Here is a 22,799-nt window from a genome sequence, read left to right as displayed (position 1 = left end):
ATGGTGTCAGGATGCTTTACTGTTGGCATGACACAGGACTGATGGTAGCGCTCACCTTTTCTTCTCCGGACAAGCCTTTTTCCAGATGCCCCAAACAATCGGAAAGGGGCTTCATCAGAGAATATGACTTTGCCCCAGTCCACATGCAGTCCATTCACTATACTTTCTGCAGAAGATCAATCTGTCCCTGATGTTTTTTTTGGAGAGAAGTGGCTTCTTTGCTGCCCTTCTTGACACCAGGCCATCTTCCGAAAGTCTTGGCCTCACTGTGCGTGCAGATGCTCTCACACCTGCCTGCTGCCATTCCTGAGCAAGCTCTGCACTGGTGGCACTCCGATCCCGCAGCTGAATCCTCTTTAGGTGACGATCCTGGCACTTGCTGGACTTTCTTGGACGCCCTGAAGCCTTCTTTACAAAAATTGAACCTCTTTTCTTGAAGTTCTTGATGATCCTATAAATTGTTGATTTAGGTGCAATCTTAGTAGCCACAATATCCTTGCCTGTGAAGCCATTTTTATGCAACGCAATTCAATTCAATTCAATTCAAGTTTATATGTATAGCGCTTTTAACAATACAAATCATTACAAAGCAACTTTACAGAAAATTATGTTTCTACAATATTTAGTAGTAGCTAGTAGTTTGTGCACGTTTGACAGGATTTTAGAAAAATAAAAATAATAATAATAATACAAGACGTAGTCAGCTAGATGATGAACTATCAATATTATTAATTAATAGTAATTATAGGATGCAGTCACACATGTAGCAATAATTGTTAGTTCTGTTTGTTGATTCAAGGTTAGGATCATCTGGGGTCCTCTGAGGGTCAGCATCATCTCTTCTCAGGTGTTCTGGATCCAGACTGGAGCTTGTGTAAATCCTAGTTACCACGGGATGTAAATGATGGCTGCACGCGTTTCTTTGCAGGTCACCATGGTTAACAATTGAAGAACAATGATTTCAAGCATCACCCTCCTTTTAACATGTCAAGTCTGCCATTCTAACCCAATCAGCCTGACATAATGATCTCCAGCCTTGTGCTCGTCAACATTGTCACCTGAGTTAACAAGACGATTACTGAAATGATCTCAGCAGGTCCTTTAATGACAGCAATGAAATGCAGTGGAAAGGTTTTTTTGGGATTAAGTTAATTTTCATGGCAAAGAAGGACTATGCAATTCATCTGATCACTCTTTATAACATTCTGGAGTATATGCAAATTGCTATTATAAAAACTTAAGCAGCAACTTTTCCAATTTCCAATATTTATGTAATTCTCAAAACATTTAGCCACAACAGTACATTTTCATTTCACTTAATTCAGTAAATTTATGGGACCCAATAGCACCACCAAGTGGTGATGTACTATACAAATCAATTAAGTTCCATTAAATGTGATGTGTGCTTATGTAAAGTAAATACAACTTATAACAGATGTTAAAAAAAAAAAAAAAAACCCGAATTAATCCATATTCTAAGTTTCCATTTTCATAAACATACACACATTCACATAAAAAAAACCTTTAGTTCTTTATCGTTGCCATAGTATTGTTGTAAGTCAATTTTGTAGATAGAACAGTAGCATCAAGTCTTGAGGTTTTATTGTTTTAATTTGAATCTTTTCAGTTTCATTGTTTGGAAGGTATAAGATGGGAACTTCAGACACAACTCCTAAAACATGTATGCATATGCAGCCCTATTTACACTTTATAACAAAAACTTCATCATAACAAGGAGCTCAATTTAGACAGAGTTATGCTGATGTTCTATAATCAAGGGCCAAAAACAGGTTACCCACCACATGTGTTGAATCAGAGGAATTTAACAGAATGTGCGATAAAAAGCTGTGTGGTCCTGTAAAGCAATTTCAAAGAAGTTCTTGAAAATACAGTTCAGGGATACCCATTCACAAAAGCAAACTTTTAAAATGAGTGATCAGTGGCCTTTTTTGGAGGATCCAAAACCTGAGAATCCCATCACAGCAGCCATTTCATCATCGTCTTCAAAGTTGAGATCTTCTTCTGCCTTTCTTTTCTTTTCCTTTTGCTTTTCTTTCCTGTAGGCTTTCGCTTTCTCCTCCTTAACAACAGAATGAAAAATTAGGATAGGTTATGAACTCTTGAGATATGCTCAAGAGAGAGATAGAGAGAAAAAAGAAAGAAAAAAAACTATACTAAATAGAATACCTTCTAGTATTTCTAGGAACGCCCATATTTATAAAACATTATTTAATTTAATTCTTAAGGCATTATAATGAATGCATAAAATCAAAAAATCATATAAAAATCTGCCAACACTTTATTTTGATGCTTCCCCAACAGACATTCTACTGCCTAAAAGCAACTTTGCAAGTATCTCAACTTATTCTACCAACCCTAACCTTAGTCTAATAATACTCTAATGAGAGTTCATTTACATGTAGTTTCAGAGTTGCTTATCGTCAAAACACACACACACACACACACACACACACACACATATATAGAGATTTTATATTAATATATAATATATATATATATATATATATATATATATATATATATATATATATATATATATATATATATATATATATATATATAAATAAGCATATTGCATTTTTTTTATTTGAAAGTATTATAACGGAGCTTGAACTACCTCACAGTAAAAATAACCTCAGGAAACAGTCAACCATTCCTAACCACTCACAAGTAGTAATAAGATACTGTGCAGATTAGGGCTGCACGATATTGGGAAAAAATGACATTGCGATATTTTATTTTTCTGCGATATATATTGCGATATTTTTTCTTACAAACAAAAATGGGGTGAGCACACTTACATTCTCATTTTAAATGATTTAAACATCGACACCATCACGTCAATTGATTAATATGCCACGTCAATTGATTAATATGCGGGAGGGAGAGAGAGCAAGAAAGTGTTGTTTGAAGACTGCTCGCTCTCTCTCTGTCTCTCTCTCGCGCGCTCTCTCTCTCTCTGTCTGTCTGTCTGTCTGTCTCTCTCGCGCGCGCTCTCTCTCTCTCTGTCTCTCTCGCGCGCGCTCTCTCTTTCTGTCTCTCTCGCGCGCTCTCTCTCTCTCTCTCCCTCTCTGTCTCTCTCGGGCGCTCTCTCTCTCTCTCTCTCTCTCTCTCTCTCGGTGTCTCTCTCGCGCTCTCTCTCTGCCCTGTTAAACTTTCATGTGTTTTTCAGTCCTGTCAATGAAAAAACTTTCACTCTATGATGGTTAAGCTGTGCAATTAATCTGCGAATCACATTCGTCAAGGGCCGGGGAGCAGCTGGCCCATACAGTTAATGAATAACAGATCAACTATGACAGCCTACATCGCACATCCTGCGATGTGACTATCGTGGATTCGTACATCGCGATATCGATGCTTAAACGACACATCATGCAGCCCTAAGTGCAGATCATACATGAACAATGCCAAGACATAGGATAAATCCATTACTAATTTAGTGGATTTAATATGGTATTAATTGTGTGTTATAAATAATCATACACTTAAAAGTAGTGCTGGGCGGTTTGACCAAAAATTTATAAATCACGTTTTTTTTCAAAATTATGCCGCGAACAACGCGCTTTCACTTTAATTTAGCGCCTGCAGCATAGCAAAAATAGACTCCGTAGCCTACGTAAACAATCGCTGCACTGCTGCAGATGACGGACCGCTCCTGGAACGCACTGACGGACCGCAACCTCGTGCAGCTGGAATCCATTAATACGCACTGCAGACGGACTATGTGTGAAACAGGCGTTATAACGTAACACCAGAGCACTGCTGAGTGTACCCTCACCACGCCTCGCAGTCGCTGCTTAGAAGTGCAACATTGTAAAGGGTCCGTCTGAAACAGTGTCGCGCGGCCATGGTGCAGCATAACATTCGTTCCGTTAAAAATTAATATCATAAACGAAAATATACACCGGTTTTCGGTATACCGCTCAACACTACTTAAAAATTAGAGTTAAAGTTTAAAGTTAGAACCACAAAGGCCTTAGTTAGAGCTGTAATCGGGCCATAAAAGTTAGGCCCGACAGGACCCGAGCCCGACAAGTACATTTGGATTGACAGCTTTTTAAAAGCCCGAACCAGTTTACAGCCCGACATTATTCAAATGTGCACACACACACACAGCTCTTTTGCCTTTTGTCAAGAATGAGTCACTTATACAGGTTTTAACGAAATTAAGACACTCATTCTCATTATAAACATGGTCAAAACTTTTCCATACTCAGACTTTGCTTTAGTTTTTGATGCAACCAAAACGTAATTGTCAGAGGCAAGCTTCTGTTACACCTACTCAGCATACATTTTCGCATCTTTCTCGTGCTAATCAAAACACATCACATGACCGCTCGTTTACCTCGCAACCCAGAGCGCAAACCCGAGCCCGACTCCGCGTAGGATGATATAAATTAAACTCGTCGGGTTCGGGCAAAGATCTTCAGCTCTAGCCTAAGTATTATAATTGTTGTTATGATTATTTATGAGATGATACACCATATTATAAAGGATTTTTATAATGCATTACGCATTAATTATAACGTCTTAAGAAAACCCCTATTAATGTGTTATAAATATGGGCTTCATAGAAAGCGTTACCAAACATTCTTCAAGGGATAGTTCAGCCCAAAATGATAATTTGCTGTCAGTTTACACAACCTCAGCACATCCAAAATGTAGGTGACGTAATTTCTTCAGTAGAATAGTAAAGAAGGTCCTTGGTGATTCAGAAATACAAGTCAGAGGCTACTAGCACCATTAGCTTTAACACATAGGGGAAATCTGATTTTTTTTTTTTTTTTCACAACCCGGTTCTCTTTAAACATTTCATTTCAATGAACTGGTTCAAATGACTGATTCACCCATTTGTAATGATGTTGTATACTTGGAATAATATTTTCAAAGCACCCAATAATGATGTGAAACACTGATTCTTTTAACATGTGTAAAGCATATAAAGTGAATAGAACCTTTTTACGTTAAGCACGAGAAACCATAAAACCAAATCATTTCGCCCTTTCATTCAAGTGTTGGGTTCACGCCATCCCGTGTCAGCAGATCATCAGTTCCAAACCGTCTCTTCAGTTCAGTGTGCTGTTAGAGTAACTAAAGTGCTTTATGACTGTCAGAAATTGATCGAGGAACTTGAAGATCTGCGCTGCTCAAGCTGCAAAGCGTTTCAGACAGTTCTGGCCAATTAGGAGAACTGGTTCCTCCAGTTCAGTAAAACAACCAGTATGTATGTGTATATATATGTGTGTGTGTGTGTGTGTGTATAAAGATGCATTTGCGAACCATCACTCCAGAGTGTTTGCCTGAGGCTATGGATTACAGCTAGTGAGTAAATTAACAGTAAAAACTTTTGGGTGAACTATAACTTTAAGACTTGGATTTTTGATTAGAAAAGTTACTACCATGTCACATAAAACATGCACTGGACATCGCAAAAATATTATAGTTATATTCACACTTATTTGCATGTCACCTATCCATAAATGAACCTCAATTTCAACACTGACCTCCTCTCGCAACTCCTTCATCCGTTCCTCAAAATCATACTCCTTCTGCTTTTCCTCCATTTTTTTCTTGTTTACTTCAAAACGTTTTTTAACCTGGTCCAATGAAGAGCGCTCTACTCGCATAGACATTCCCAGGTTTCTCTGATCTGTGTAATGGCAAGAGACATTTTTCAAAATATATTTCTTGCATTTAAATATCACATACAAGGAGAGTGTAAAAATATTAATATATGCAACATCTATTACATATTATATGTAATACGAATGTGTTGAATAAAGTAAAAGTACAAAGACCGCAATACTTACGTTTTTTACCATTGATATGATCCAAGAAATTTATGGAATCTTTTACTACACAATCACAGACATTGCAGTAGTACCTGGGAGGAAGGAGATGCAGAGTTATATCAACAGAAATAACACTCGCCCTGAAATACTGTCAGACAAAAAAAAAAGAAAAACACTTTCACAATTTCATTTGGACATAAAATTTGCTTATACAGGTCATTCATTCATTCATTCATTACACACAGACTGATATATTTCAAATGTTTATTTATTTTAATTTTGATGATTATCACAACTAAGGAAAATCCCAAATTCAGTATCTCAGAAAATTAGAATAGTTTAAAAAAAAAAAAAAAAAACACCTGGTTCCACACTGTAATCAGCTAATTAACGCAACGCCTTTAAATGGTCTCTCAGTCTAGTTCTGTAGGCTACACAATCATGGGGAAGACTGCTGACTTGACAGTTGTCTAAAAGACGACCATTGACACCTTGCACAAGGAGGGCAAGAATACAAAAGGTCATTGCAAAAGAGACTGACTGTTCACAGAGCTCTGTGTCCAAGCACATTAATAAAGAGGCGAAGGGAAGGAAAAGATGGGATAGCAATAGGGATAACCGCACCCTGGAGAGGATCGTGAAACAAAACCCATTCAAAAATGTGGGGGAGATTCACAAAGAGTGGAATGCAGCTGGAGTCAGTGCTTCAAGAACCACTACGCACAGACATATGCATTCCTTGTGTCAAGACACTCTTGAACAACAGACAGCGTCAGAAGCGTCTAAAGACAAAAAGGACTGGACTGCTGCTGAGTGGTCCAAAGTTATGGTCTCTGATTAAAGTAAATTTTGAATTTCCTTTGGATATCAGGGTCCCAGAGTCTGGAAGAAGAGAGGAGAGGCACACAGTCCACGTTGCTTGAGTTCCAGTGTAACTGTTTCCACAGTCAGTGATGGTTTGGGGTGCCATGTCATCTGCTAGTGTTGGTCCACTGTGTTTTCTGAAATCCAAGGTCAACACGGCCCTATTCTAAGAAATTTTAGAGCACTTCATGCTTCCTGCTGCTGACCAACTTTATGGAGATGAAGATTTCATTTTCCAACAGGACTTGGCACCTGCACACAGTGCCAAAGCTACCATTACCTGGTTTAAGGACCACGGTATCCCTGTTCCTAATTGGCCAGCAAACTCGCCTGACCTTAACCCCATAGAAAATCTATGGGGTATTAGGAAGAGGAAGATGTGATATGCCAGACCCAAGAATGCAGAAGAGCTGAAGGCCACTATCAGAGCAACCTGGGCTCTCATAACACCTGAGCAGTGCCACAGACTGATCGACTCCATGCCACGCCGCATAGCTAGAGTAATTCAGACAAAAGAAGCCCCAACTAAGTATTGAGTGCTGTACATGCTCATACTTTTCATTTTCATACTTTTTAGTTGTCCAAGATTTCTAAAAATCCTTTCTTTGTATTGAACTTAAGTAATATTCTAATTTTCTGAGATACTGAATTTGGGATTTTACTTAGTTTTCAGTTATAATCATCAAAATTAAAAGAAATAAACATTTGAAATATATCAGTCTGCGTGTAATGAATGAATATAATATACAAGTTTACCTTTTTTAATGGAATTACTTAAATCAACTTTTGATGATTATATGACAAGCACCTGTACTTCACATTCTTAAATGCATTTTGGTTTTGTGAATTTTTATTTGAACCATTTCAAAAGGAATACTGGAAAGCTTTAACAAAAAAAGATGTTGACTATCAGCTGAAGTAGTAGTTGCGGCTTTATTGACAATATTTGCAGACACCATCTCTTTACATAATTCGTGCTTCCTGCAGTTTAGAAATCACACATGACCACATCGTGATTTCATTACGATTTTGATTAATTGCACAGCCCACTCACTTGTTCATCAATTCATAACGAATGTAGTCATAGCACAGTCATTGCACTGCAGATACCCACCCTCCCATCTCAGCCTGTGGTGTGGTCTTTGTGATGACCAGAGTCTTCCCCAGTTTTGACTCCAGATCCACTTTATAATCTCTGTGGCGGAGAAGCTCCCGCTTGACGGGGGGCACGGGCTTGCCTGGAGGACCAAAAAGATTTAGAACATATGAAATACCACATTTAATTATTTACTTGGATTAAATATTGTCAGGTTTTTTAACCCTATATGTGACACTCACATAAAATGTAATAAATGCATGATTTCAGTAAAGCTTATAGAGAGAGCGAGAGAGAGAGTGAGAGAGGGGTTACACATTGTTTTGCTTACCATCTTTTTTCTCTCTTTCTTCTGTGAGTCGTCTCTGGGCCAGCTGTTCATATTCATCTTTGTCCCATTTACGACGAAAATCATTCTTGGACTACAAAAACAAAAATGCTATTATAAACATGTTAAACAGAGGACTCAGGTCAGCTTTATTCAGAAATCTGCGGAAACTGCATAGATGTACAAGATCGAACATTAACAAAACCCCGTATGATCAAATTGATAGTTCAATAAGGCTGTCGGCCAACAATACTAGAGAGATTGCAAAACGTCTCATAGTTCAAATATATCCGTTTTCTTGTTTTGGTATACGACAACGAAAACAAAGCTAGCAAGCTAGTTTTCCTTTTATCCCCCGGCTACCACGACATCTGCACTTTAAAAAAATTAAGAACAGTTTTCGTTCTTAAATAATGATCAAAGAAAGCGGAAAGACTAATAGTTTAAACAAAGAAACTAATCTTAACAGAATTTTCTTACCGCACTGCCAGACGCCATTTTGCTACCGTAATGCCGTAAAGCGTGCTGCTGTCGTAAACAAGTGCAGTTGCTTCAAATTTCAATGGTGATCAATTCTATGGATCAAACCAAAGGCGCTCACTTACCATGAAATAAATAAAATAAAATACAATCACCTGGACAAACCACGTTTCATATTGTTACGTTTAAAGCGATTTTCACGAATTGTGTTTTGTTAACTAATTTATTGTTACATTTTTCTGAATAGAATAAAATAGAGCTCATAATGATAGATTCCACTATGACAACTTACCCTATAGCCTATATATAGTTATAGCTATTACGTCTCCCCATCATTTTTTGTTGCCAAGACCACAATAACTGTGTCTAAACCACTGATCTCTAATAGAGATAATAAAAGTTAATAATAGACCAGTGGTCTAAAAAGAAATATTTATACTGGAAACTACTATACTGGAAACTGTTTGCTAGACAATTTCAGTTCAAAATAAAAGCACAATTATTTATTTTCACACGAACGCATTATTACGATAGTATCTTATTTTATTACTTAATTTTGTATAAAATGTTCTGCTAAAAAAAAAAAAAAAAAAAAACGATTAGTGGCCTTACCTGCCTCATTTGTAGAGCCCCGCCCCTGTTACACCTGTCCCAGATAAAAAGCTTTGTCAACTCAACGTGTTGTGTGGCTGTAGCCAAAATCATGACAACGCGCATAGAAAGCCTTCTTCAAGGCCCCTTTGAGTCGCGGCTGTATGTTTTCACATTAATTTTATTAGTTTAAAATATGGTTAGCCTATGTTTTGCTGTACCTTGTCTGTTGTTTTTGTATTTTAGGCCTCTGCCTCTTCATTTGTGGCCAACAGACGTTGCCCAAAACTACAATACTAAAACACACTCTCTCCCAAGCAGCCCAGAGCCTTGGCTTCTACCAGGCTGCAGTTCAGTGTTTGACAGTCTTGTCAGGTAAATATATCCGCTGATTGAGGAACAACATGATGCCTTTTTTCTTTTTGCTATAGGATGTAAGCTTGATATTGATTTGTGAACTGTTGAATCCCCTTCCCAGCTGCTCTAAAACCCCACAGTCAGCTTCACAAAATGAAGAAAAGATTTCTGCTGTTCAGAAGCCTCGCAGGTCTGTTCTTGTTCAATGTCATTTGATTGCATTTTTATGTGTAAAAGTTTTGTATGAGACATTTTAGAAGTTAAGACAAGTCATTTAAAGAGGCTTTTAAACCCTTTCAATTGTTGATACTCTGATCAGGTCATCCATTCTTGAGCGGTGCATCCTGAAGATGTCTACAGCTAGTGTTGCTGTTGGAACTGAAGACATCGATGGGATCAAGAGGTCATTTACTACAGTTATTGAAAAGAAAAAATCTGTATATTTTAATATAACTGTTAATCTTTCTACATGCGTATGAAAATGTTACAATATTTTATATACTTTAATGAAAGGATTGTTTTAAATAAACTATATGTTTATTTATGAGATTAAGTATGAAATTCTTTTAAGTGATGTTTTTAAATAACTTTTCAATTGGTTTTTATAGAATGTGTATTGCTTTAATATATATGTACTTATTTGCTTTTGTAGGTCACCGTCAGGGCGACAGTGGTGCCCCCACAATGCTGACCCTTCACAATTTGAGATTAATGAGGCAGTTTTGAAGCGAAGACAAAAACAAATTCAGTATGGAAAGAACACGTGTGGCTACCAGAACTATGTTCAGCAGGTTCCAAAGTGAGAATGGGTGAAAGTGTTCAACTTGCTAACAATGTTTGTTTTTTTTCTTATTGAATATTCTCCTGATTGTATTGAAAGATTTTAGGGTATTATATTTCCTAACTGTTCAGGCGTCTGCGTGTGCCTGGGATTCACCCTTCCACTCCAAACAAATACCGCAAATATAGCCGTAGATCTTGGGACATGCAAGTCCGCCTCTGGCGGAGAGCGCTTCATGCATGGGACCTGCCATCTGCTTCCCAGAAAGACCCGGAGGGACAAGACCCTGTTGATCAATTGTAAGTCTTCAAAGACAATTGACTTTGCAGTAGTTCTATTAATTTGCTAAATGAAATGCTTTTAGGCAGAGCTTGCTTGAGAAGAATGCAGAGCTCTGGGACAGTGGTGAAAAGGAGGGCTCAAAGTGGGATATGGCACTAGATACCATGTCGTCTATTACTTCACAACCTTCTGATTTGTCAACTGATGGTCTTTGGCTGTATTCTAATGCTACTCAGGTCAGACCTAAATATTGAGTCAATTGTTGTTTTAAGTGGTGTGTATGTATGTGTATGTGTGTGTGTGTATATATATATATATTTTTTTAAAGACACTAGAAAAAATTTGCAAGTCAAAACATTTTATTATACAGAAAATTTGCATGCCAGCAGTCATCAGTAGAATGCTGTTCTGAACAAAGCCAATATCCTTTAAGTACAGTGCATGGTTTCAGTGCTAACTAGATTCTTCTGTCCAGGTTGGAGTCCCATGTGACCAGGGCCAAACCTCTCCGCCTGGACTGGGCTATACCTTCAGCAGTCACCTAACGGCACAGGAGAACGTCCTAGGATGGTTGCAATTTCTTCTTGAGACTGACCGCAACCAAACCCAGGCACCTTTGCTGCATGAAGAGCCTTTCTGGAGATTTATGTAGTGTCTCGTCAAATCATGCGAATGGTCTGTACAGATCAGGTGCAAATCTTGTTCTCCAGCAGTGTTTGAATTCTACTTGGATCACGGTCTACTAGTTTAGTATGCTATGCACTTGTTTCGTAATCAAGACATCCTCTCTAAATGAATGGTTCAATATTGTACACTTTCAAGTACCTGCTACTTTGTTCCTCACTTTGATTTTCTTTAAACCCCCCCCCCCCCCTTCAAAAGCACAGGCTCTGTTCCTTTTTGTTCTGTGTTCTTGACACCCTTTCCGTCCTGTTTGTCACGTCACTGTTTTTCTAAAAACAGGAAGTTCAGAAGTTATCTTTATTTTTGTGTGGACCTCTGTTAATGGGAAAATAATAAAATACTTGACTCTGCATGTCATTAAATAGTAGTGCTACGTTTTATTTGTGCTTTTATCCATTAAACCTCCTCGCCTAATGCGTCCTCACATGCATAACATTATCTTTCTCATCTTTATTAGGTCAAAGAACTGATCACATGAGCAATGCAAGTTTGATTGTTTGGAGTAATGTACAATTTTGGGTGGTGTAAAGTTGTTTGCCAATTTACCTCATAGTTTAGTGTTTGTTTTCAGGACGAATGTATATTAAAATAAACGCTAAATTAGAGTTATTCACAAAAACATGGGAAATTCCATTCCGAATTCACTACAACTCCCATGATTCCGATTATCTCGGGATCGGCTCAGTCCAAAGAAAGTCGAGTGGCCTCACTGAACTGTAGGCTATTGTTTTGCACCTCTGAGTTTATATTGTTCATTTATTCACCTCATAATATATGCTCCCATCTACCAAATCCCATACAACACCTTCCACGCGTTTGTATGAAGGCAGCTTTAAGATGAACCTGAGCACGTCTATGCCCTGAATGTTATTTACAAATTCCTCCATAGAAGGGAAGCTCTTATTTGTCCCTAGTGGGCGACGGTGAGACGACACTCAGTATCGACCAAGCGTGCAATTGCAGACCAATCCTCAATTTTACACGATCTTTTAAACCGTTTCTGTCGGTCTTCGCTTATGATCCAGCGTGTTAATTCATCGGTATGTTTTCGTTAAGCGGAGCGGTCGGGAAGTGTACACAGATTTATTTCCAGGCCAAAGCGAGGACAGTGTAGACAGCTAAAGACGACCTGCTTTAGCTTGTACCGAATCGGCTGAATCTCTCAGTTGAGAGCAACATACAAGGCCTGGGGTTTAATCGACCACTGTTGGTTGACTCAAGGTAAGCTATTATCGTCGAAAATCCTCCGTGCGTCTAAATTTAAATGCGGTGTTATTCATGTGATCGGTAGTTTCACTGCAGTCAGGCTCATTGTGCATGGCTTAACAGCTAGAAATCGGTTCGTGGGGGAGAACTGCTTTTCATAAACGTGTGTAAACATATCTGCAGCACATGGCAGGGATGCAGTCATTTGCTTTTGCAGACTGGCGAACAAAACGAGCTGAATGTGACGGAAAGACATTAGAACTCGTTATTTCTTTAACAGGCCTGTTTATAGCAGCGCGTTACCTATACAGTAGCCCGGATCGGCTGTTCCTGATTGGCTTGTCATACAGTCTGTTATTTTTAATTATCATGAAATGAATCGCGATTTAGTAAAAGATAAATGTAGAATTAGAGTTTTAGGTTTGGGGTGTTATATCCCAACGTAAATCTGCAAAATCGCGCAAACTGCAAACAGAGCACAACCGGTGCGCGCGATAAAACCGCGTTCGGCTTCCAGTGCTTATTTATAGTCAATTCAATTTATTCAGCGTGTAATAGTCAATATACGCTTAATGTGTATTCATGCTCAGAATGGCTAAACTTGGCAAGTACCCCGTGCAAACCTTACGCGCACGCTTTAGAAATGTAACCCAGTGGCCTAAGTTACCCCGACCTTCAGCGCGATTTTATTTTAATAAACTAATAGGTTTCGATGCGGTTGGGAAATGTATATATATATATATATATATATATATATATATATTTATCTCAGCAAATGATTTGAATTGTATACGAAGGATATGCTGTGCTACATGTCACGCTTAATGTGCTTATAATGGAAATGACAGGCAGGCTCCCCCTCCCCCTCAATCGCCTCCATCAGCGTGTTACCAAGGCAACGGCGGAACCGAACCCGAGTCTACTCGTGACCGTCGTGAAACGTCATCACTAGCGACGCTTCTTCACTTAAATCAATGAACTGGGGTGTACCTCACTTATTAAATCATAGGTTTGCAATCTTGTAGATACCTCGGACCTCTATATTTGTTTATCCACCTCTTTCGAGGGACCCCCAAATCCTTATTATTATTATTATTATTATTATTATTTTATATATAAGTACTGTATTATGTCAGGTATAGCTACTTTAGTTACTATTATTTGGTTGCTTTTCTACTTATTTTTGTATTTTTTTTATTAGTTTAAATTTTTTTTAATAGTTTTTCTCTAAACTTTCCATGTTTGATCACATTTTACTGATACTATTATGCATACAAAACCTTATACAACACTGTTAAGAATACTGAGATAAAAGACAAACCATTACTATCAGTGTATTTAAAAAGTGTTACCTTATTTAAAAATATATCATCAAATTTTTATATTAGTGCTGCCAGTATTACAATGTCAATATTGTAACTTATTTGTAACATTGGAACTTTTAAATTAAGACAATATTTTGTCATTGCAACATTTAAGTGCAACCTTCACTAACAACTGCAATTGGATTTATATTGTACACCTAAATTTATTGTTATCCCAACAGGTTTACTCATTCTGTGGTCACACTCAACAAAACTGGATTTTTGTGAATTCATATATTAATAATACACACTTCAAAGATAATGTGGACCAAAAATCTGTGTCAGATCTTTGTTAACATACTTTGCTAGCCTTTTGTTCTGCCGCTTTGATGCAGCCATCATTTTATGGTGCAAACTGCTCTGATCCTGTGACAGTTTGCACTTACCACGTGCCACTGCAAATATTTAATTGAGACCCTTTGTTTCCATATTTGCAGAAAATGCACTAAAACCTCAGTCAGTAAGGATTTTAGAGCATTATCAATGAAAACCTTTTTTTGTGACCGGTGGGAATAAATGTGGTAAACCGTAATCAGAGGATACTTCAAAAGAGAAATAAACAACAACTGAGTTTAAAGCACAAGAATATTGAAATATTGAGTAGAATTTGGTAACATTCTGGTCATGTAAGATCATAAACGCATAAACAAACATTTTTTTGAAAAAAAAAAAAAAATCCTGTGCTTTTGTGTATTTTGGGGTTTTCGCAAACAATTTTTTTTTGTGTTTTTTGTCAGTACTTTGAAGTCAATCACCTTAAATACAGTGTTTTTACAGTGTGAAAGTATGATGTCAGCAGTTTTGGAGTACTTTGGGCACTTATTAATCAAAGGGAATTTTATATGTTCGCTGTAGGCAAGGCATATTTAATAAAGACTCTCATGTCTGCTTTATAGAGAATATTGTTTGTACTATGAAAGTAGTGGAGGTAAAATTATAGTTTATTTTTCCACTGTATTTAGTAATTTTTCAGAATGAAGATGGGGAGTTACTGTTTGATCCTACCTTTTAGTATATTTTGCATTTGGTATAGTCTTTTAAATATTTAAACCAGGCAAACATGTATTTGTGCAACCTCTTGCAAAGTTTAGTTACACAGGAATTTATAGTCTTCCTTGTAAACATGACTAGTCTTACATGTGAGTGCAACTGTAGGGCTACACCTTTTTGAATGAGACAGGAAATTAAAAAGCATTTGTATTCGCAGTAGAGATTCAGGAATAATTTGCAGTTTTGGCAATTGTATTATTTTTTACAATTTCAGCAGCTAAGGAAGTGATTTGCATGAAAAGCTGCTATTATTAATCATTTACCATTTTGACTTTTGTTTGTTTTGTTTCACCATTTTGTATGCTCCTGAATTAAGAACAACCAAATGTGTCATTTATTGTTCACGTGCATTTATTTTAATGGGTCATATCATGAGAAATAAATTTTTTCTTGATCCTTTGAGTCAAAAGCATTCATGATAACATATTGTGACTCAAAAAACAACTGGAAAGTCCAAAAGTTAATCTAAAGGCCAAATAAAACATGGATGTTTTTTATCATAAGAAACAATAAAACCTATTTTATATCTAATATTTTCTTTGACTTCTTCTGTGTCCCAGGTGAGGTCGTCATCATGGTTCCTGAGTGAGATCCAGCGAGCAGCGTGTCCTGGATGTTTGATGGACTGTGCTTCAGTTTTATCTAGTGCACATCAGCCTCTTTCCCTCCTCCGATTTGCCATGCCATGGTTTCGTTAAATGTTAAACAACAACGTTGTCCCAGCATCAACAACAACCACTGGACAGCAAACTGGTAACACTTGTGTTGTGGATCTCAGCACAGATTTGTTTCACTTTAGCATGTATTAATTGTCTCTTAAAGTAATCAGTTTTCTCGTTACTTCTTTCAGTCTCTACTTCATCGTCAGAGCCCTGAAACCAGCCGTCCCACAGATGGATTGATGCCTGGTATGTAACTTTTCTCTCGAGTATATGGAAATGAAGCATTTGTTTATGAGTTTACTGAAATTGTGAAAATAATATACACATTAATGTTTTACCTTTCAGTAACAAAAAGTGAATTGTACTCTGAAATACTTTAGCTCCTTAATTTGGAGTGCAGAATTTCAGTTATTCTGAGTTTCAGTTGAACATAAAAGAATTATGTATGGTTACTTGGTTAGTATACAGCATATACCATGCTGTAGTAGAAATGTCAAATGGTATAGATTTTGCTTACAAATATGCTATGAGAGAAATTTGAATAACTGCTTTATGTTAATTGCACATTAGAGCGAAGAAACATATGAACATACAGATTAAAACGTATCAAGTAACGATTTGTTATTATGGTGTGTAATGTGACATGTTCTTGTTTACAGTTGCGGAAGAATGCCACTTGGACCAGTCTGTTTTAGAATTTGTTACAATTTGTTGTTTGTAATAAATCATATTTTTGGTTTGTGTCCAAATTTCAAAAGCTGCAGTGATGACGTATTTTTGCTGGCCAACCTGAAAGTTAGCGTCACCCTGGTTCCTTTGACAAAAACACCTAATTTCAGCCATTTAACCAAAAACAAAAAAACGATTGGCTTCAGGATTATGGAACCAGAAGTGCTAGAATGCTTGATTCTGAGTTTGGACCTACAAAAACAACATAATACGCCCACCTCTAAAGTCTTCCAATATATTCTAAAGCCTAGATGTTGAGGACCACAGAAGGTTATTAACTCCTAAAACTCTGTCCGTCCTCTTTCAGAGAGCAGTTACTGGCAGCTCTGCCCTACTTCGAAGGCCAGTCTGCAGGGGGTGCTCAGCTCCAGCTTCCCCCCCGGCCCCGTGCCCCTGGGTCCTCCAGAAAGCCACCTGCCGGAGGGGGATGCCCTGAACCGTCCGCTCGCCCCTAGCACCTCTGTGACGGACCAGTCTTTTCCCGGGCCTCCCCCTCCCCCCCCGCCACCCCCCAAACGCCACTGTCGTTCGCTGTCTGTACCAGAGGACCTTTCACACTGCCGGTACACCTGGCGGCCGAGCGCCTCCAAGGTCTGGACACCAGTGAACCGCCGATGCCACAGTGGAGGGGGCGCGGGGGGGCCGTGTCCACTGCGTGCCCCCAGCTCCTCGCTCAACTCCTCACTGCATTCTTCTTCCAGCCCCACTTTTTTCAGTCTGGCACTTTCCCCAGATTCCCCACTACCGTGGATTTTCCCCTGGGACCCGAGTGACGGTGCCGGAGGTGGTGCCTGCTGCTGCTTCTTCCCATCGCCGTCCTCATGCTCCTCCTCTCCCTCACCGCTCCACCCTCCGCCTCCACCGCAGAGGCGCTTCTCCCTCTCTCCCGTGCTCATCCGCGAGGCTGCCGCCCAGTTCTTGCCACCACCTCCGGTGCCCCCGCAAATCACATCTCACCCTCCGCCGGTGCCCGCTTCGCCTTCGTCCGCCTGCAGCACTCCGTCTTCGGTGCGCCGTGCTCTTCCTCCTCAACTTCCACGGTGCCATTCTCAGCCCTGTGACCTGCTCCTGTTCAAACCTGGCCTAAAGCGCCGCAGGGACCCAGACAGACCATGTGCACGGCCTGTGCTAGATTTTGCCAAAATGACACAGGTATGCTCTTCCTTATCATTCTGAAGATGCAGTTAGTAGAGCTACTGTTATGAAAGAATGTTATTTTGAAAGCATGAGCCTTGGAGTGAAATGGAAAAGGTAAGTGGCAGTTGACAGTACTAAAAAAGAAAAGGAGAAATTATAAAATATGGTATTAAAAATAGCATTCAGAGTAGGGCTGGGTATTGATACAGGTACCATATTTCTTCATATTCTTATGTAAAAAATGAAAAAATAAAAAAATCTATTTATTTACCAAAGATTATCAAACCTTTAGCTCAAAATATATTTGGTCATTTTAATGGTTCTTCATTTGATTAATTATTATTAGAATAGACTTTTTGGTGTTTTTGCCAATCAAAGATCTGCCGAATTTCCTGGTGGCTGTTTAGAAAAGTGTTGTAGTGAGTGTTTGTGTCATCTATTGGTTCAGAGGAAAATTAAAATAAAATTAGCCTTTTATTATTATTTCCAAAGTTCACCACATGCCACTTTTGTCTAAAGAGTATCTTGGTAAAATGAGTATGTTCTGGTGTTATTATAAAAGTTCAAGGTTCAAGACGTTGTAAAATATGTGTGTATATGCACAATTTGGTTTGAAAACCACTAATTGTAGAAAGAATATATATAATGAAACAAATGGATTTACTGGGTTTTGCTTCTGTTCAGATATGCAAACATTTCTTATAAACTGATGAACATTGTCATCACATTTAGTACGAGAAATTTGGTTCCCTATGATCTGCAACTCAGTGTGGTGTTGTTGTACAGCATCTGTACAGTTTGTACTGTGTTATGTTTTCGTCACGTTTATCTTGCCAGCTTCACACTCAAAAAAAAAAAAAGTCAAGTAATTGGCTGCTAGCTGTAGCATTTTCAATTAGACCACAACAAGAAACAACCATTTGATGCAGAAACTTCTACTTGCTCTCAAAGTCATTTTATGTGGCCGAAAACTTAAATATATGATTGTATACCAAGAAGTAGCATGGGGAAGCTTAAAAGTCTCTTAAATTGTTGTTTTGCCTGTGTTTTGTTGTCACTAAACCGAAGTAACTTTATTTTTTAGACTCGAAGCACAGACCCTCTCAGTTATATGGAACGTGGCAGACTGGCCTGTGCCGGAGACGTCTGTATGGGCCTAGAGCCTTTTTTTGGAGACTTCAGAGGCTCATGTTCACCAGCTGAAGGCCTGGGTAGGACAAGTATTGGGCCGTTAAGTGAAAGTGACGAGGAGGAGGAGAGAGAGGAGGAGGACCCCGAAGAGCGTGACGGGGGACAAACTAGCGTGTTTGAAAGGGATTGTACTGAACTAGATATCACCCTCATTGAGGAGAACTGAAAGTTATCCGGGGAAGATCTCCTTTCCCACCTCATCTCCACCGCCAGCATTCAGCTCTCTCTGCACCACCTGCTACTTTACACTGGCAGGCCTCTCAGGAACCCTGCTGCTCTCGCACGAGGCACACAGGCGTAGACGCCCAATAATGAAGACATGCCGACTACTATCATATGCAGGCAGTCACAGACACGGACCTGTTAACATTGTACATTCCAGAATGAGTTGCTGAGACATTCTGAAGGATGCAAATATTTCGGAGTATCGGACGTCCTCTTAGAATTCATCTTCAAACTGACAGAACGGAACTGGAGGCCGACAGCTTCCCGCTTCTTTCTTTTCTCCTCTTTCCTCTCGACTTGTTTTGATAGTAAGAATAGACTTTCTTGGATGACGGTTATAAATATCAGTGTTTTGTTCAGTTGAAATATAAAAGGGCAGTACGACAGCAGTATTTACTCTGCAGACCTTTATACTTCCTGACGAAGGTCCATCTAATTCAACATAAGCCTTAAGATGCCTGTTTTTTTCTTCTTCCTTTTAATCAAAAGATTCCTCAAGGAAATTAATTGTGTACTGTAGCTGTTGTTCTGTTCTTTTTTTTCTTCTGCAGTCTCTCTCTCTCTCTTTTTTTATCTGTACAATGCATTCCTCTGAAATTTAAATGTGTATACATTTATTAATGCACTGTATTTGGGACATTTAGAAAGAAACAATGAAAGCAACCACTGTATTCTGAAGGCACATTGTTATACTGTATTGTACAGCGAGTATTTGTTCAAATAAGTGTAAAGATGGTAGCTTGAAGGTTGGAGACAGTCTATTTCTGTCATTTAGAGATTTTTTTTTTATTGTATGTGTGATAAATTCAGACTCAGTTTATGTAAAAAATAAAGTTTATTTGAAATTACTGGAGTTGAAATATTGACTCAATGAGTTGGAATAATTAGCAGCATGCTAGCAAAATTGTAGACGCAAATGAGTGACTCGAATCTGTTGGACTGTTGATTCTAATTTCCTTTATCCAAGTAAGATTTTATTGCCTTCTGCTGTTTTTCACAGTGGCAACAGAGGTCAAATAATCTAGTTTTAAATGAAGACTATCTGGGATTTTCGGCACGTTATAAAATGCAGTGTCACATGTGTTATGATGGTAAAAGTTGTATGCCATGTGAGTTGACACGTTTTGTATATATTTCATATGAATTGCTCATGTCACATAAGTTATTCATACAGTTTGATTTAAATCACATATTTTGTTTTAGTTTCTAATAAATGTACACTATCAAGTAACTCCTTTTATTTCCTCACCTAAACAAAATTGCTGTTTGATACTTTGGGCTTCAAATAGTAAATGTTGGGCCACAAAGTATAACTCCTTTTTGAGATGTTACTTACCTGGTGAGTTTATCTTTCAAATGAACACACAGTGATGAATATAAACTGGTGAAACGATAGGCTTAACTTCTTTAGAATGGAAGCGTAATTGGAATTGTTAATATTTCCAGATTAACATGTTTACCTTAGTAATTTTATGTTTATTTTCACATTGTGTCTTAAAGGGATCATATGATGCGATTTCAAGTTTTCCTTTCTCTTTGGACTGTTACAAGCTGTTCGTGAATAGATAAGAACCCTAAAGCTGCTAAGACTAAAGTCTCAAACCCAAAGAGATATTCTTTATAAAAGTTAATACTCGTCCTCCTACGCCTCATGTCTACCTCACGATGTGGCAAGGTTTGTATTACGTCGTCAAAATGTTCACGCAAAGAAGGCATAATTTTGATTCTCGCTTTTGCCACCAGCTCCATGTCGTGGACACGCTGTTTCGTTGTGAAAGCGAAACTACTTCGTTTGGCTTTCCAAACGACCACGCGACTAGAAATCAGTGGTTAAGTTGTATTTACAACATTGTGCAAGAACAGTTCAACCCAAATATTCAGACGTTTGCAGCACATTTAATAGAGGACTGTTTCCTGATCCTGGGAGAGAAGCCTACAAACCCTGCTGTTCTGACTCACAGTCTGTAAGTACGTTTTCATATTAAAGGATTTGATACTGATGATTCAAACCATCTTTCTCACATTTCCGGTCTTCTCAGCAATGGAAGTCGTCATAGTTAGGTTAACTTGAAGAGCAGTGAATGGGAGAGTACCACAAATGTATATTTTTTTGCATTCCCATTTGCTCAAATAGCTAAAGAAAAAATCCACTATAGTGTTTTCATGACTTCAAGTAAAAGGAAAAAAATTGAGCGATACTGATAACGGCAGTCATAAGAGAACATGTCATCAGAGGTGGAAAGTAACGAATTACATTTACTCGCGTTACTGTAATTGAGTAGTTTTTTTGTGTACTTCTACTTTTTAAAGTGTTTTTTTAAATCTGTAATTTTACTTTTACTTAAGTATTTTTTGTTTGAAGTATTGTACTTCGCTACATTTTAAGTTATATCCGTTACTGAGTAAAAAAAAAATGCAAAGGGAAAAAAATGCAAAGGAAAAAAAATCGCGTCCAGGAAACTAACGTTACTGCACTGATTGATTGATGAGCGGGAGAACGAATGCGCTAAACAAGAATGATGGAGACGGACAAAACAGATGCAAACCCAGCTGAAATCGAAATACCATCAACTTCTTTTGAAGCAAACCCCTGGCCATATTTAAGCGACCACTTTGACTTCAAGTGCAAGAAAGGCGACAGCTTTATCATGCAGTGTAAACTGTGTTTGCCCAAGTCGACTGAACTGGCAGCTTATAAAAACTCTACATCAAACCTCCGCAAACATGTTGAGGTAAGTTAATATTACTTGTATACTTGTATAATATTACTTGTACTTTAGTTAGTTTACATAATTGTTGTATCATACTCTTGCGTTGCATCAGTGCGTGAGCTTGTTAGCAGGAGAGTCGGTGATTAGCTACTAGTGCAAAATTGTCAATGCACAAGCTAGCTCTATTTCCAGTGTCATTATTTAACTGTCATATAAAATTAATTAAAGTGTTATTTGGTGTAACGTTAGATCTGCTGATTTTGCATTTTAAGCATGGCTGTAGACTAACGTGAACTAAGTTAATTAGTGCTGTCAAAATAAGCGCTTTAACGCAGGCGATTTATTCTATATATATATATATATATATATATATATATATATATATATATATATATATATAAAACAATTAACCCAGAATTATATTTTTATATTATCCGTCTAGCGTTATATTATGATCACGCTCCTATTCATGCAAAATTCAGCGCGACAAGACGAAAGAGAAGCCGCTGTCTCTTAATAATGTCCTGGTTGCGTCTCAATCAGCTCCTAGTAAACTAGGTGGTGAATCAGTAGGCTATATCGTGTACAAAGAATGTGGCAAATCCATGATCAGTGCCTTCACTACTGCACTAGGAGGTGATTGAGACAGACCTTGTCTGAAAGAAGCGCCAGAATCGAGTTCTCTTCGCGTACAATAAAACAGAATTATGCCAAAATGCCCATTTTGTCGAGTAGGCTATTGTCTTAAATGAGTAAAAAAAAACTAAATGAACTTAAAAGAGTTGTGAAAAAAAAATTGACTTGTGTTATAGCGCGCAGATCTTAAAGTGACAGCAGACAGACACTAACGATTTCTGTATTTAAAGTAAATCAAAGAACAAAGGTAACGGAGAAAAGTGTAGCTTTAATAAGAAGTTATTCCATATTTAATTTATTATTAATAATGCAGCAGCGGAGACAGTTTATATTTCTGTATATCATGTTAGACTGAAAGGAAGGCAACAGGTACATTTCTACTGTACATCCCTTCCCTTTTAATTTAGACATGTTAATATATCCATTTTTTTCATAGTCATATTCTTGTCTTACTGTTAACTGAGCAAGAATTGTGCACTATGAAATGTAAAGACAAAATGTAATGTGTGTAGAAAACATTTGATCAATGAATGTAAATATTTTTAATTCAGCATGTTTAATGAACATGACATTGATTTAAATGATTAAAATTGTTTGGTTACAGAGAAAACA

At 37.9% G+C, this 22,799-nt stretch overlaps 3 protein-coding genes across 4 annotated transcripts; 2 read left to right on the top strand and 1 right to left on the bottom strand.

The window, feature by feature from the left end:
• Nucleotides 1-1,585: 1,585 nt before the first annotated feature.
• zmat2 (zinc finger, matrin-type 2) lies at nucleotides 1,586-8,667 on the bottom strand. Its single transcript, XM_059541692.1, has 6 exons — nucleotides 8,582-8,667; nucleotides 8,105-8,195; nucleotides 7,792-7,915; nucleotides 5,832-5,905; nucleotides 5,526-5,671; nucleotides 1,586-2,080 (listed from the first exon to the last, which is right to left on the bottom strand). The coding sequence occupies exons 1-6, from the start codon at nucleotides 8,597-8,599 to the stop codon at nucleotides 1,937-1,939; spliced, it is 597 nt and encodes a 198-aa protein (XP_059397675.1). The 5' UTR covers nucleotides 8,600-8,667; the 3' UTR covers nucleotides 1,586-1,936.
• Nucleotides 8,668-9,217: 550 nt separating this feature from the next.
• Nucleotides 9,218-11,638, top strand: slbp2 (stem-loop binding protein 2). Its single transcript, XM_059541824.1, has 8 exons — nucleotides 9,218-9,334; nucleotides 9,419-9,547; nucleotides 9,651-9,719; nucleotides 9,849-9,932; nucleotides 10,182-10,328; nucleotides 10,442-10,609; nucleotides 10,675-10,828; nucleotides 11,068-11,638. Exons 1-8 carry the CDS (start codon nucleotides 9,285-9,287, stop codon nucleotides 11,242-11,244), a joined length of 978 nt encoding a protein of 325 aa, XP_059397807.1. The 5' UTR covers nucleotides 9,218-9,284; the 3' UTR covers nucleotides 11,245-11,638.
• A 363-nt stretch (nucleotides 11,639-12,001) lies between these two features.
• Nucleotides 12,002-19,700, top strand: fam53c (family with sequence similarity 53 member C). 2 transcript variants are annotated; one of them, XM_059541823.1, is made up of 5 exons: nucleotides 12,002-12,497; nucleotides 15,457-15,649; nucleotides 15,719-15,804; nucleotides 16,595-17,439; nucleotides 18,509-19,700. In XM_059541823.1, exons 2-5 carry the CDS (start codon nucleotides 15,582-15,584, stop codon nucleotides 18,779-18,781), a joined length of 1,272 nt encoding a protein of 423 aa, XP_059397806.1. In that variant the 5' UTR covers nucleotides 12,002-12,497; nucleotides 15,457-15,581; the 3' UTR covers nucleotides 18,782-19,700. The 2 variants fall into 2 exon arrangements, with proteins under 2 accessions (XP_059397806.1, XP_059397805.1); XM_059541822.1 differs by having other exon boundaries at nucleotides 12,018-12,497; nucleotides 15,747-15,804.
• Nucleotides 19,701-22,799: the final 3,099 nt, after the last annotated feature.

Source organism: Carassius carassius, chromosome 47 (genome assembly GCF_963082965.1).
Source record: "Carassius carassius chromosome 47, fCarCar2.1, whole genome shotgun sequence".
Lineage (NCBI taxonomy): Eukaryota > Metazoa > Chordata > Actinopteri > Cypriniformes > Cyprinidae > Carassius > Carassius carassius.
The sequence above is the reverse complement of the archived record's forward strand: the minus strand, read 5'-3'. Positions and strand labels throughout refer to the sequence as shown.

Coding starts and splice junctions, on each gene's coding strand:
- zmat2 (XM_059541692.1), bottom strand. Junction 5,906..7,791: donor CCACAGGCTGAGATGGGAGG/GTGGGTATCTGC, acceptor CCTTCCTCCCAG/GTACTACTGCAATGTCTGTG. Junction 2,081..5,525: donor TGAAGGAGTTGCGAGAGGAG/GTCAGTGTTGAA, acceptor TCTGTTGTTAAG/GAGGAGAAAGCGAAAGCCTA.
- slbp2 (XM_059541824.1), top strand. CDS start 9,285: ATGACAACGCGCATAGAAAGCCTTCTTCAAGGCCCCTTTGAGTCGCGG. Junction 9,335..9,418: donor GGCCCCTTTGAGTCGCGGCT/GTATGTTTTCAC, acceptor TTTGTATTTTAG/GCCTCTGCCTCTTCATTTGT. Junction 10,829..11,067: donor TGTATTCTAATGCTACTCAG/GTCAGACCTAAA, acceptor TCTTCTGTCCAG/GTTGGAGTCCCATGTGACCA.
- fam53c (XM_059541823.1), top strand. CDS start 15,582: ATGGTTTCGTTAAATGTTAAACAACAACGTTGTCCCAGCATCAACAAC. Junction 15,650..15,718: donor AACCACTGGACAGCAAACTG/GTAACACTTGTG, acceptor TGTCTCTTAAAG/TAATCAGTTTTCTCGTTACT. Junction 15,805..16,594: donor CACAGATGGATTGATGCCTG/GTATGTAACTTT, acceptor GTCCTCTTTCAG/AGAGCAGTTACTGGCAGCTC.